General features: G+C 38.3%; 1 protein-coding gene across 2 annotated transcripts in view; it reads right to left on the reverse strand.

Moving 5' to 3' along the window:
- The window catches only part of ASXL3 (ASXL transcriptional regulator 3), a 131,316-nt gene that overhangs the window by 47,872 nt on the left and 69,974 nt on the right, over positions 1–13,470 (reverse strand). The window contains exons 3-5 of one of the 2 annotated variants that reach the window (XM_082046807.1): positions 11,396–11,773; positions 4,104–4,221; positions 3,053–3,172 (exon numbers count right to left, since the gene is read on the reverse strand). In XM_082046807.1, the coding sequence (XP_081902933.1) occupies positions 3,053–3,172; positions 4,104–4,221; positions 11,396–11,497 (340 nt within the window). In that variant the 5' untranslated portion in view covers positions 11,498–11,773. The remainder of the gene's footprint in view (positions 1–3,052; positions 3,173–4,103; positions 4,222–11,395; positions 11,774–13,470) is intronic. The other variant, XM_082046806.1, reaches the window with a different exon arrangement.

Here is a 13,470-nt window from a genome sequence, read left to right on the forward strand (position 1 = left end):
CTGGTTCCCTTCCTTGACTTCCTACATGCCATTATGCTTTAGATTTCTTGGAAGGTCTATTGTGGTCTCCCCTGAAAGGTTATAACATCACCCACAAAATGTACAAATGAAAGAAAATGCAGTAGATTTTTAAATTCTAAAAGCTCCCCTTCAACTGCAGGCTCCCACAAATTCCTTGCAATTTCCTTTTACTTTTCAGCAGACAATACTAACTGAATGAGACAGGGATTACTTTGCACTCAGCACAACATAACCTTTTCCAACACACTGTATTTCAGTATAGCAAAGACTCCAGTAAAAACAAATGAATGCCCTGTTTTAAAGGACAATCACAGAGAAGAAGTGCTCATTCTCATGAATGCATCACAATAAACTGTCCTCACCATCTGTTCCACCCACTAAATATAAATGCAAAAAGAACACAGTCCCCAAGCGTAACACAAGTAGTATGATAGTATGATGTATCTGATTTTAATGCCGGTATGTATAATCCTTTCTTTAATCAATACAGAATACATATTCTCATCTTCTAAGTGACTCCAAATTGGAGTAACATTTTTCCCAGCTAATGCTTCATATCCAATGGAAAGACATCCACATAGAGATGATACAAAATAAATCAAGTTATATGACTGCAAAGTCAGTAATATATTTCAGTGGCAGATGTTTAAATAGTGTGAAAAACCCAAGACAGTATCAGAAAGGCAAACCTTATTCTGTGTGCCTGAGTCACACATTTTCTGATTTATTTGACGTGCTACCGCTTACAGGCTACTATGGAGGTTTTATTAACTTGTGGAAAAATATGCATATTATTCCCATGATGACACGCCAGTGGCTCACTGTAGATGCCCAGTATAGCCATACTTAAGAAAAACAAAATCTGCTCAGAACAACAAATTCTCTCTCCTGCACCCTTCCTATGGCTAATTTAGGACCTTCACTGCAGGTCTCAAGTTTGTATCAGATTTAGCAAAGTATCTGGGACTAGCATGGCAAGTAGTAATTCTGATGAATACAACAAGGGTATGCCACTACTGCATAGCTAATCATAACTCTGAGGGGATTTTATGGCAAAGCACATGCCAATATTTTTTATATTGTTTTCCACAGAGAAAGACATTTTGAATCCTTAGAGCTGCTACCAGAGTTCGGGGAGAATTGCTGCCCAGTATCAGAAAGAGAAATCTAGAGGATGAGAGACAAACTCAAGTTTAAACCCTTGAAAAGCAAGAGAGTAAGTCTCAAACATAGAGAACTTACTATGAAAAGGATGGGAGCACCGTGGTTCTACACCAAGGTATAAAGATCAAAATAGGGAAAGGACAGAAATCACATAATTGACAGGATCAGTTAACTAAAAGGGGAAAAAGTAATAATATTTAATGGGAGCTCAGACAGTCTACCAAACAGAACACGCAGTGAATGTTGGGCAGATCAGCAAAGTTTCAGAAAATCAAACAATTTCTGGAACTGGATCATGCACTATATAGGACACTGGACCTATTCTCACAGACACTCAACAACTGTTCCATTAGTATCCCAAGAAACATGTCATAGGAAAAATATTTTAGCAGGTACAAGAATAGAAACCCTTAAACTTTACACAAAGTTCTCTGCCTTCCAAGTGTAGTGTCCCAAAAGGCTAGAGGACTTTTTCTGAAATCCACAAAAAATCTAATGAATTCACTCTACATTTGGTATTGTTGGCCAACAGCTGATGAAATATCTGGCAATGGGGAGGAATGTATACACCAAACTATTTATCTCGGTCTTCAATGTAGAGAAAAGTTACAGGAAATAATTGAAAATTGAATGTATCTTTCTACCAAAGGAGTATTTTTAGTTTTGAATAATACCATTTGATCAGCATAGAGCACTAGCTGTTCATCTGAGACTGATGAATAATCCGCAGAAAGATTATATATGAAAGCAAAGTACACTTCCATGAGAGGCTGTGATACAATAAGGTTGGCGGGAAACAGTTCACCAGGAACTGGCAATAGCACGTTTAACAATTCACCTGTGATATTTAGGAAGTAAAGTACCTTCAGGCTATTTTACAGAATCATTATATATTAAAATAGGACTAGGCTAGATCATCAGTAAAGAAGAACAATCGAATCGCCACAAAGACAGACATGAAATAATTTTTAGGATGATCCAGCCACTACAAAAAGCTTGTTTGCTGATTTTTCCAATATGGCCACATTGCAAAATACTTCTCTAAAAGATTCGTCAGTCTGCTGAATGCATGAAGTCCTTTGTAAAGATAAACAGTTATGTAATTATTCTACTTTACTTTAGCCAAGACACGAGTCTTAGTGAACACTACGTTTTCTGCTCCTTAGGGAACATTTCCAATTATATTTCATGCAGAGCAGGAAAATCTGCCTATCACATTGAGCTACTGAGAATTTACTCTTAGCATCTCTTCAGAGAAAATTCTTCATTAATTACAGATCATCATCCATGAATCTTGCTAAAAAACACAGAAAATACAACCAGAAACCGCATCTATCACCTCAAGAGATGTAGCTTCAAAATAATTAAGGATCCAACTGAAGAAACAAATCAACCAAAGTAAGAGAATCAACCAGATATCATATGCCAAATCTCTATATAACATGGAATAATACAAATGAAGAACAGAGGGTTAACTTATAATAGGGTAGGTAAGTAAGCAAATATGCTATTATATTTGGGAATAAAGGTGTATCAGATTTCAAGTAAATTTACCAAGAGGAATCTTTGGGACACCCTGCCCCCATACATCATAAGGCAACCATCAGAAGATAATTGCTAAATGACCTCTCTGCCTGCAGTTGCTTAGGTCTGACAAACTTCAAAAAGCAGCTCCAGAAAAGCATTCTGGGGAGAAAAAATTGCCCATGGATTTTCCAGGAAGCCAGAAAGAAATATGTCTTCTTGAGAAAGGGTCAGCTGCTTTGAAACAGAGACAGATACACCAGAAAAATAAAACTCTTAAAGAATACAGATTTTAGAAAAATATCAGTATTACAATAACAAGTAAGGTAGTTATTTTACTCACCTAAACCAGATTTTTTTAACCTCTTTAAGTGCTGGTTTGTTTGTTTTCCAGTTGGAGACTTTTGCCCATGTTTCATCTCTTTATCAGAACCATCTGCTTCACCATTTTTAGATTCAGATCCTTAGGAAAAAATAAAAATCCCCAAACATGATACTGATGCACTCGTACCAACAATCCCCCCCAGCACCCCTTACACTGCAAACAAAACAAAAATAGAATTAAAAAAAACTTGACATAGATCTACTTGCTCAAAGGTAATACACCTTTCTGGTCACAATACAATTCCTCATCATCAGAGGAAATGGAAGTAAAAGCTCAATAAATCAATTAAGTGCTGAAAAGTAAAGTTTAGCGAACACCACAGTCAATAAAAACGGTCACTGATCTAATAAAAATAATGTTTTCCTATAATGCCCAAGAGACATCTTTAAAAATCTTTTCACCTCAAGTTATGTGGCAGCAAAGCAATCTAAAGGCTAAGAAAGATCATTTCTTTGTGAAGAAACATTTATAGAAGAGATATGCCTGGAAATACAATTGTCAATTTGTGTTAAACACAGACATACAAATGTGTTAAAATGAAGCAACTTAACCACCAGAACTAAAGGTCAAGGTTATGCTGCAGTGATAAGTGTGGTACCAGAAGAAAAGCTAACAGAAGGATCTGAGTATTGCAACGCAGAACTGAGACACAAATTTACATTCACAGAGAAGCTTGCCTTTATTTCCCCCCCACCTCCCCTTCTTATGGCATTGAATACCAGCATGTGGTCCTCCATTAGAGTTCCAGAGCCAAACAAAATGTTAATTTGCATTGCTTTAAAGCTGCTGCTATTACCGATTGTCATTTTACTGTGTCTTCAGTTCTTTATTAAAAAAAAAACCCACATCCTTGAGACACCAGATTTGATAAGGAAATAAAAATGTTAAACAAAGCCACCAAGTGGAAATAATGATTTCAGCAGTTCCAAATTCTGTATGCTACACAGCTGACTCAGAGGAAGGCTCTGTGACCAGAGCCGATCTTGCAAACGGTCCTTTAGCTATTTACCTGAAGGTGAATCCGACTGTTCATCAGACACCTTTAATGGTGTCAAAACAACACGAGGAACAGTCTTGTTTACCATCATTGAGACTCCATTTCTTCTTTTCTGCTGTTGTCTTAAAGCCTACAAAAATGATAACAAAACATAAAAATGTAACAAAAAATAATGCTTATAAGTGAATTACATGAGACATTTCTCTACCATTAAACTGAATCTCTTAAAATAAGCATCATTTACATAGCTACTGCCTTGCCAGACTTCACACTTGTCCCCTTTATGTCATTTTCCTTTAAAACATAAAATCAGGCTTTTGGTTAGAAAGAGAAAGATGCACTTCAGATCATTTTCCAATACAGTTTTGACAACAAAGAAGCACATAACTGTTTGCTCTACCTTAACAGCACAACATGATAACCCATGGAACGTGAAAGTAAGACTTCCAAGTGAAAAAAATGTAAAATAAATGTTTCAAAACCAGAATAAAAATATATATGTCTGCACATCTCTCGCAGGTGCATCCTCTCCAGTATAGTGCTCAGTCAATCAAGTTAACACAGAGTGTCATCAGTATGTACAGCATGTAAGGACTACAGTATTGATGCACTCACTGAGCCGTGAGTAGTGCTGCACAAAATCACTGAACATGGCAGGAATCATTTATTTTTGTGAAGGGAATCAGTCCTAATCTTAGAAACCTTGCAGCACTTGGCTTCTGTCTGCTTGACTTTGGGCATTAACCTTCAGAACACGAACACAATGGTGTTCTAGCAAATCTGGGGAAAATTGATACAAGAATAAATCTCTATAAATGAGAGTGCTTTGTGCTTCATAAATGGATCGAATACAGGGTTGATAATGTAATATGAAATATTTAAAGATTAGAAATAGCAAATACCTGCCAGACTATTTTATATGGAAAACGATATCTGATTCAAAAGATCTTACAACATACAAATATGAACACTTGCCAATTAATACATTTGCAAGCATTAAAATTCTGGAATTAATCAGATGGGCTGGGCTTAATACAGATCTCTCCTATCCTCCTGTCTATTTTTCTCCCATCTTACTGTGCACTCCCTTTTTATAACTGTGATTTGTGTTATGATCTCGGTGGAGATTTATCAAAGTAATACTATATGAACAAGGAATGTGTTTGATATGAATTATCCCTGTAGGTTTATGAGTATGAACGACTGATGCCTTGTAAGGTTTAAGCCTGTAACTTCAATTAGTCTGTAATATCTTTCCAAAATGTTCACATAGCTGAATTAAAAAAAAGCATTCTAAAAAAAAAAGAAATCAATTTCACTCTATTCCTCTAAATAACACACTACACAACATAAAATACACCAAGCCACACAAAAGCTATTTCATCGATTAACCCCGTTTATAGTACACTTCTTAAAAGACACAGAAGCACTGTGCAATAAAAAGCAAATGAGAACACTTGAAATCAAACAAAGAGAAGAAGCTGGTCAGATCTGCACCTAACCAAAGAAGCAAGCACAAAGCCATGAAGAACAGCCTATACTTCAGATATTTTTGAGACAGAAAATTCATACTCGTATTGAGCAGCCACAGCAAGACTTGTAGACAGAAAATTCCAAAATGTTAACATTTCTAAAAGAATTCCCCAAAATTTGAAAAAACTACCCTAAGTGCACAGTCTTGCCAAGCTAAGTGTCACATCGGGTGATCCTTATTTAATAGTAATACCACTGAGACAATAAGAAATAGTCCACTAAAAATTAATTGAAAAGACAGCCAACTTCTGTGCTAACAGCATACCAATATACCCACAACCCAAAATTGGTATTGTTGTGCCCCACAGCCTGATTCGCCTGATGAAGAGCAAACAGAAGAAATACGCACCCTCAGAGTCATCCTCCCTAGACAAATGAGTCAGAGCCCACACTATGCCCCATGTTCTCCTCCAGCCTCCTCTTGACCTTTCAAGACAATTTCCACCTCTACCAGGGACCACAGCCTTGTTGCCAGCATCCATAAGGACATACCATTTTAATGATTTATAGAGCCGCTGTGACAAAGGTAGATTCATTGTGAAGCCTCACAGTTGATTTTCAATGCTTTAGATTCAACTACCATGAACGAAAGTGAACAGCAGTGTATCTATCCTCCATCAGTGACAGGCAGTAGTGTTGGTACACACGCGCTGCTGGGAGCGAGGGCAGCGGTACCCAATTTTTGCCAGGCGCACCACTTACCTTCTTTAATGTTACAGGAAGGCCACATGTGGGTCTTAAGCACACATTTATGCAACTGACCTGGCACTTCCAAGCAGCACAGGCCACCCCATGCTCACAGAGCACAAACGCAAGACAGCACAGCTCACCCCAGCACCACCTGGCCACACAGAGCCACAGGAGCAGGGAATGCAGCTGGGAGCAGGCAAACGTTGCCACCACAGCTGCTTACTCTGTGGCGTAGCCCACTTCTGAGCTCCAGGCTGAGCACCTCAACGTGGAAGGATCAAACAAAAACCTTAAAGACACCATATCCCTTTGACACTCATTTGCTTTTCAGGGTTTCTCTTTCTCCCTAACATTCAGTGTTTCACTGCCAGTCCCTCCCCCATCTCCTCCAGTTTTACCACACAAGGAACCGATCACCACACAGTCATCCTGTTTAGTGGGACATATTATTCATAACAATGAATCACAACAACTCTGTGTTAAATTCTCCTTTGAATTTAAAGCTGCAGGGTGTGAAATTTTGGATAGACAGGTCTTTGCAAGACAACACTAGAAGCAACCCAGCAAAGGGAGAAATTGCTGATTGTCGCTTCGTTACCAGCAAAGCCAAACACCAGAAGGAGTTAAGTATAAACCAAGGACAGTCTGTGCAGTCTCTGCTGGGGACTAATACATAACTTTTCTACTCTTAACCTGAGGGATATTAATTTTAGGATACAAGACTACTGTAGGGTAAGACAAGAATCTTGTATCCCAAGATTAATTCCACTTAGTTGGGAAGTCAATGGGATTACTCAAAGTGAAACATGCACCAAATGCTTTCCTATATTGAGCTTTCAGTGCACCAAGCCAATTTAGTGCTTTCCTCATCACCACAATCAAATAAATCTCTAGTTTTGGCTCTTCTGGTGAAGGGAAAAGACACAAAGTAGATGAGTCAAATTTGTAACTAGCACTGAAGAAAATGAGAATTTTTATAACTTATTCCAAAGAAAAATGGTTCCAGATCTCACTGCAGATACAGAAACAGTAACTAACACAAACTACATTGGCATCCTTTACCGACACAGCTTTTTGCATCTCATCCATATTTAGAGATATATAGCCTAGCTGCGCTTCCTACAGATCTGTAAGAAAGAGCTGATGATTCTACCAAATGATAAGGTGTCATTTTTACTATGGCAAGTAAGAGAGAAACACATATAGAACATATGATAGCTTACATAAAGTATATTTTCCTTTAACAAGACTCTATGTTTACATTTCAAATGTATTCAATCACTTTGTGCTAAATGCTTGGGTTAAAAAAGCTGCAAGTTGCATATTCCTAGAACTGATCACTGTTGAAGTATTCTGTAAAACATTACTACCATCCTATCTGTACAACACATAAATAAAAGAGAAAGAAAATGAAAGTTCATGTGGTCTACAAATTAAACATTAAAGGCCCTCTTAAAATCATCACCAAAATATAGTACTTACATCCAGCCTTTCATAAATAGATTTGCAAAAGACATCTGTGAATCTCTTACACATAATGAGGTAAATAAGGTACGGAGAATTCCCAATATTCCCATTCATAAAAATGAACCTGTGACCATCTGTTGAATAACACTGCCACGGTCATAATACAGGGCTTGGCATAATGAATTTGTTTGATGAAATTATTTTTATTGCCAAAATTTTTAAGTAACCTATCAATCAATTTTTATCCAAAGAACTCAAAATAATATAAAAAGATGAGTGCTAAGAAAATACAAACTCTGAAGATAGATGGCAAAAGAAAAACATCATGCAGTTAACAGTGATCTTCTAATTCCAAGTAGATTTTCATAAAGAGGTGACAAGAGCAAGTCACAAGTCTCCTCTTTTTGGGGGAGTTTATGCCCCTGCTGGAGTATAGCAGTGTGCTGGAGGTTGCATGAATGCCATTACCTGTTCTTAAGAATAATAATTTCACGTATAAGTCAACCCTAACACACAAAAGACTTCTTCACCCATGTGAGAAAATGGTTGACTTTTCCAGTAAAAACTAATAAAGTCATCTTTGAAGTAGAAATGAAAGGCAACAATATAAATGAAACTGGAGAGAGGAGAAAAATACATCCCCAAAAGATCACCAGAAGCAAAATGTCAAGCTCTATGCTCCAATTTTACTCCTGCTTGAGATATTTATTGTTTTTCTTTCTCACATCTTTTCAACTCAAAATGAAAAAATGCAGCATACGGATAAACCATTTATGTAGAAAACCACTTAAATGCATGGCATGCTGAGAATGTTAAAAATTAAGTTATTAACAACAAAGGCACATAACACTTGGTTTCATTAAGCAATATTGTCCCAGATTTCTATTTGTTCCATAAATGTCAAGTCTACATTCTGAAACTTGTATCATGAAACAACCTTTGAAGTTTCACCCATTATGGATCAGAGATGTAAAGCTACGGAATCCTTCCATTCTGCCATGTGAAAAACAGAAGCCATGATACACTGAGAAAAGTCTATTGCACAAAATAAATAACAACTCTACATCATGGTCATGGATCCCAAATCAGTAAAGATGAAACAGATTTATAGTTTATCACTGATTCACTTAACACCATCATAAAATTCAGTCTTTGTCCTCTCTTTTGCCCTCATTTTGTTAGTAAAATTAAGACAGTCTTTAATTCCCATGTCTCTATTAAATTAGAATTTCTCCGTGGCAACCTGTCTCATGGATACACAAAGCAGTTTAAATAAAACAGTAGGCACTACGAATCATAAAGAAAAAGCACATTATTATTTTTAGGATGCCACTAGTTCTTATATCAAACATACATTAAAAGTACTCAGTTATAAGCATACAAATATAAGATTAAAACAATAATAAAAATGTCTTATGGAAACAGCTACAAAGAACAAAGTGCCATTTCCAAAGCATAGACCAAATAAATGTACTTCCAGCCAGACTTGTACACCAAACATAACAGTATTGGTGCCAAGCATATGCAACCGATCATTTGGAGATGAAAAGCAGCGGTAGAACACCAGGCTGGAAGATTGAAGACTTGAAGAGTTTCTTTTCAAACTCTGCTAATATCGTCTGGAATAAGCACCTATTCATGTCCCATGCCATCCTTCTACCGTGTGACACTTATATCTGTATTTGGAACAAAAATAACTTCTTGCTGCATATTAATTCTTTAGGTCCCAGTAGTAGTCAGGGTCTTTTTGTACAACTACAGTATATTAACAACTGAACATTTATCTGTATATTAACCAACATTGAACCACAGTGTTCAGACGCTCATGATACAGAGACAGAGAGAATGTGTGTATTTATGTGCCTCTCTGTACACCTGCAAGCCAGCACGATCTTCTCTGGGATTACAATAACACATTCACAGCTACAGTTCCTGCAGATCATTACAAACTGCAAAGTAAACATTTTTGTTGCTTTCACAACCACAGAAACAAAAGGACAAAAAAAGTGTGATGTGTTCAATGTCTGTTCTTACTTGCACGTGAATGGGATGATGACGGCACATGCATTGAGTCAATGACACTTTTTCCAAAGTGACACTTTTTCCAAAGACTGTTGTTGGTTTTTTGTTTTGTTTTGCTTTAAATTGTTTGTGTGGTATTAAACTAGTAATATCTATCAGCTGAACTGTGCTTTAAATCCGTTTCTTGGCACAACAAAACACATATAGGTAAGAAAACAATTTGTAGAAAGCAGTTTAAAAACAAACTGAAAGAAAGACAGCAATCTCAATACAAAATCTTAAAACAGTAATCAATGTTTCCCATTAGGTCAAAACTGCAAGTACACTCTGCAAAGGGTCCAAAGCATACGGTGGGGGCTTCAGGACAAGATTATCACTCTCCAGATAAAAAATCTTGTCATATTACCTCTCAGAGAAACAGGTGCACCAATTTACATTGCACCGATGTAAGCAGTGACAGTGCAGTGCCTTTCTGCCAGACATCCTGTTTCAGCCATTTCTGCCACATGCCCACACACATGGACCACGAGCACACAGCCTTCTGGGGACCTACCAGCTGGAGACCCAACAGCTCCTAGAACAATATTTTTGTAGGTAACTGCTTGTCAGCATTTTGTAGGAGGCTTCTTAGAGCTCTGAAGAGTTGTGAGCTGTTCCAATTCCTGTCTTTCCCTGAAAAGGCCAACCAATTCTATGATGCATTTCAAAATCAAGGCATGGTGTATTCTCACCTGGGTATAATTTCATGTTATAAACTATTCAAATCAAAACCTGTTCCTTTCATACGGCCCAGAAGAAGGTATTAACTTAAGACACCCATTGTCACTTTATGGAAAAATCACATAACATCATGGGAAAAGCTTGACTGCTATGCACAGGCCAAAAGAAATGGGACTCTCATCTCCCGTGATGATATTTGTCATTAATACAGTAGTAATGACGAACCCATCTTAAATAGTTCCCCAGGTTTCTTAAAGAAAAACATTGTCAGATAAGTGCAATGCTTAGAACTAGGCCACTATCATCAGCAAGTCTGAGACTTGGGACAAGCAACTGCATCTACAGAACAGAACAAAGAGAGCACTTTCAATCTCTATTTGGGGAGGAGATTTCACTACACAGCAGTGGTAGATATGACCCAAGGTACTGTTCATGCTAGGACATATTTTACGTGAGGGAACCTGTCCCAGGGTGAGGCAGAGGGGCAATATACTTCAACACCGTACTGTTCTAAAGTTGCTTTAAAATTCTTCTTAGTTATTTCTCAGAGCAAGAAATTCTGGAAAACACATTTATTAAAACAAAAAACATGCAGGAGAGATGCAAAAAAGCATGCTATGCAAACAACCCCAGATGAAAAACAAACAAGCAGAATGTTCCAGGAACTGGAAGCTAGTTATTAAAAAGCAGTACAAAAAGAATACAGGGATTGTGTGGATTCCTGTCCCTTTCTTTCCATTACAGGTAAAGGCTGAGGCCCATGGGGATGACCCAGAAGAAGTCTCACAAACATTGTCTTGTGTCTTACCCAAGCACTGTGTTGAGCAGCTGGTACATGCTGCCCATGCATAGGGACCTTTAGAGGGACATACCGTGCAGCCTGCCTTCGGGCAATGCATGTACTCCCTGAAGAGCTCCTGCTGGAACTCTTGCTCTTCCAGCTTCTTTTCCCCATTATGCAGTCTCCCTGCCATAGTTTCTCTGTCCTCTTCCCTAGACTTGTCTTGGCAATCAGAAAATCAGTTTAGTTTATCATCTTCAAACTTCCATTTTCCTGAATGCATTTTGTAAATTCCATTGTCCCTTCCCATGTCTCTCTAGAAGTCAAAAAGCAACATGTTTTCCTTGTTTTCCATTTGTTGACAGGAAAATTTGTCAAGAATCATCACTTATGTTGCCAGACATCTGATCAAATGCTTCGGCTATGGAGCCAGAATTCTCCAACTGTGGCCTTGGTAAATTTGTAGCATCTGAAATGAAACATAGGAAAATGGTTAACGGAGACACTGAGAAATTGCAGCAAACTCTCTATAGCGAGGAATTAATTACAAAAAATACCTCTCAGTTCACACTGGATTTTCAGAGCCTTTCAGGAAGACACCCTGTGCTCAATTTCTAAGTGCTAAGGACATAATCATAATGATCTCCTATGTCACGTTTGTTTCTTTGGGGGCTAGGAAGGGAAAGGAGGGCAGGCAAATACATCAGGCTTTTATCAGAACGTGTGAGTGAGTAGATGCTCACATGAGTCAAAGGATAAACATCACAGACCGACTCATAATGGAATACTTTCTACAGACAGCAAAATGCTTCAAGATAACCTGCATCTGGCTGTAGTCAATGAAAGAAGTCCTAACAGAAGGAGTGTGGAGGGAGCAAGACTGGTGAGTTTGCTCTTGTTCTTCTCTCAAACAAGGTAAGCAGTGTGCCTGAGCTGAAGACAGGAAAGCAAATCCACACCAGCATCAAGGGAGATCAGGATTCAGACACCTGGACACCTGTGTCCTTAACAAACAAAGAAATCTTTATAAACTAATCATGTGAATTTAGGTAAATAAGGGCTAAATTACTCCGTACACCATTCTGCTCTGAAATTTAGTCTCTTGTTGCTTCAGGTTATAGGTTGATTTCTAATAATAATTACAGTTGTGCTAGAAAAGTCAGCCTTAAATGTTACTTGAAGCAACACATGAGCCAAACTGTAACTTCCCCATAGCTCTTACTGCTTGGGGCCTAACAGCATCCACTGGAAAAAAAAGGGTGTGGAGTTGCCACTTCTACTATAAGAAGAAGTCGTATGGATGGGTGCCTTCCTTCTCTGTAAAAAACTGCATCTACCCACTTTATGTATAAAATAGTGGCACAACTATGATCCCAGCCACCACGCATGCAGACAAAGCCCCAAGTTAAGAAAAACAAAACAAACCAGAGGCAGTAACATACCTTGTGTAGATTCCCTTATTTCCTGAGCTTCTCTCCTCCCAAACCCACTTGGCTGCTGTCTCTGGAGTTTCTGTCTCTACAAAGAGAACTGGATGCCCAGCACAGTCTCAGACATGTCCTGGTCTGTATTCAGATCCTGAGTCTGAATGGAGTATCCTTCTCTTCTCCCAACAGAAAATTTATGGGTACCCTTCTTGGTGCTGATTCCAAAGTGCCAAAAGTGAGGCAGGATTTTCTTCCATGTCTGGGAGGTCTACTATCATCCCAGACATCTTAACAGCGCATCTTCAAGTTCTTTATCCTCTCTTGGTACTGCCCCAGGAAACAACTGGTACACTGATGGACAAGGTGCTCTTATACTTGGCTATCAGAGTCCAACAGACACTAACACCACCTCAATGTCCTGGGCATTCCCACATGCTCAGTGTTACCTACATGAGGCCAGTTTGCAGGTATGATTGTTTCTTCTGGAAATGTTCCAAGAACATCTTGATAGATACAAACAAATGTGTACATAGCGAAGACTTCCAAAAAAAGTATCACCTCAAGTCAATGGAACAGAAACTGGACCACAGAGGAGCATGGTAGATACTATGCCATGACTTGATGTCCGTACTTGCGTTAGCCTTGTCCAGAGCACGAATAATTCACACAGTAGTGTGACCATGTACCACTGCTAGCAGATGCAGATGTAGTTCAGTACTTTCCCCGGAAGAGGTCCTTA

Source organism: Streptopelia decaocto, assembly GCF_964273445.1.
Source record: "Streptopelia decaocto genome assembly, chromosome: 2".
NCBI lineage: Eukaryota > Metazoa > Chordata > Aves > Columbiformes > Columbidae > Streptopelia > Streptopelia decaocto.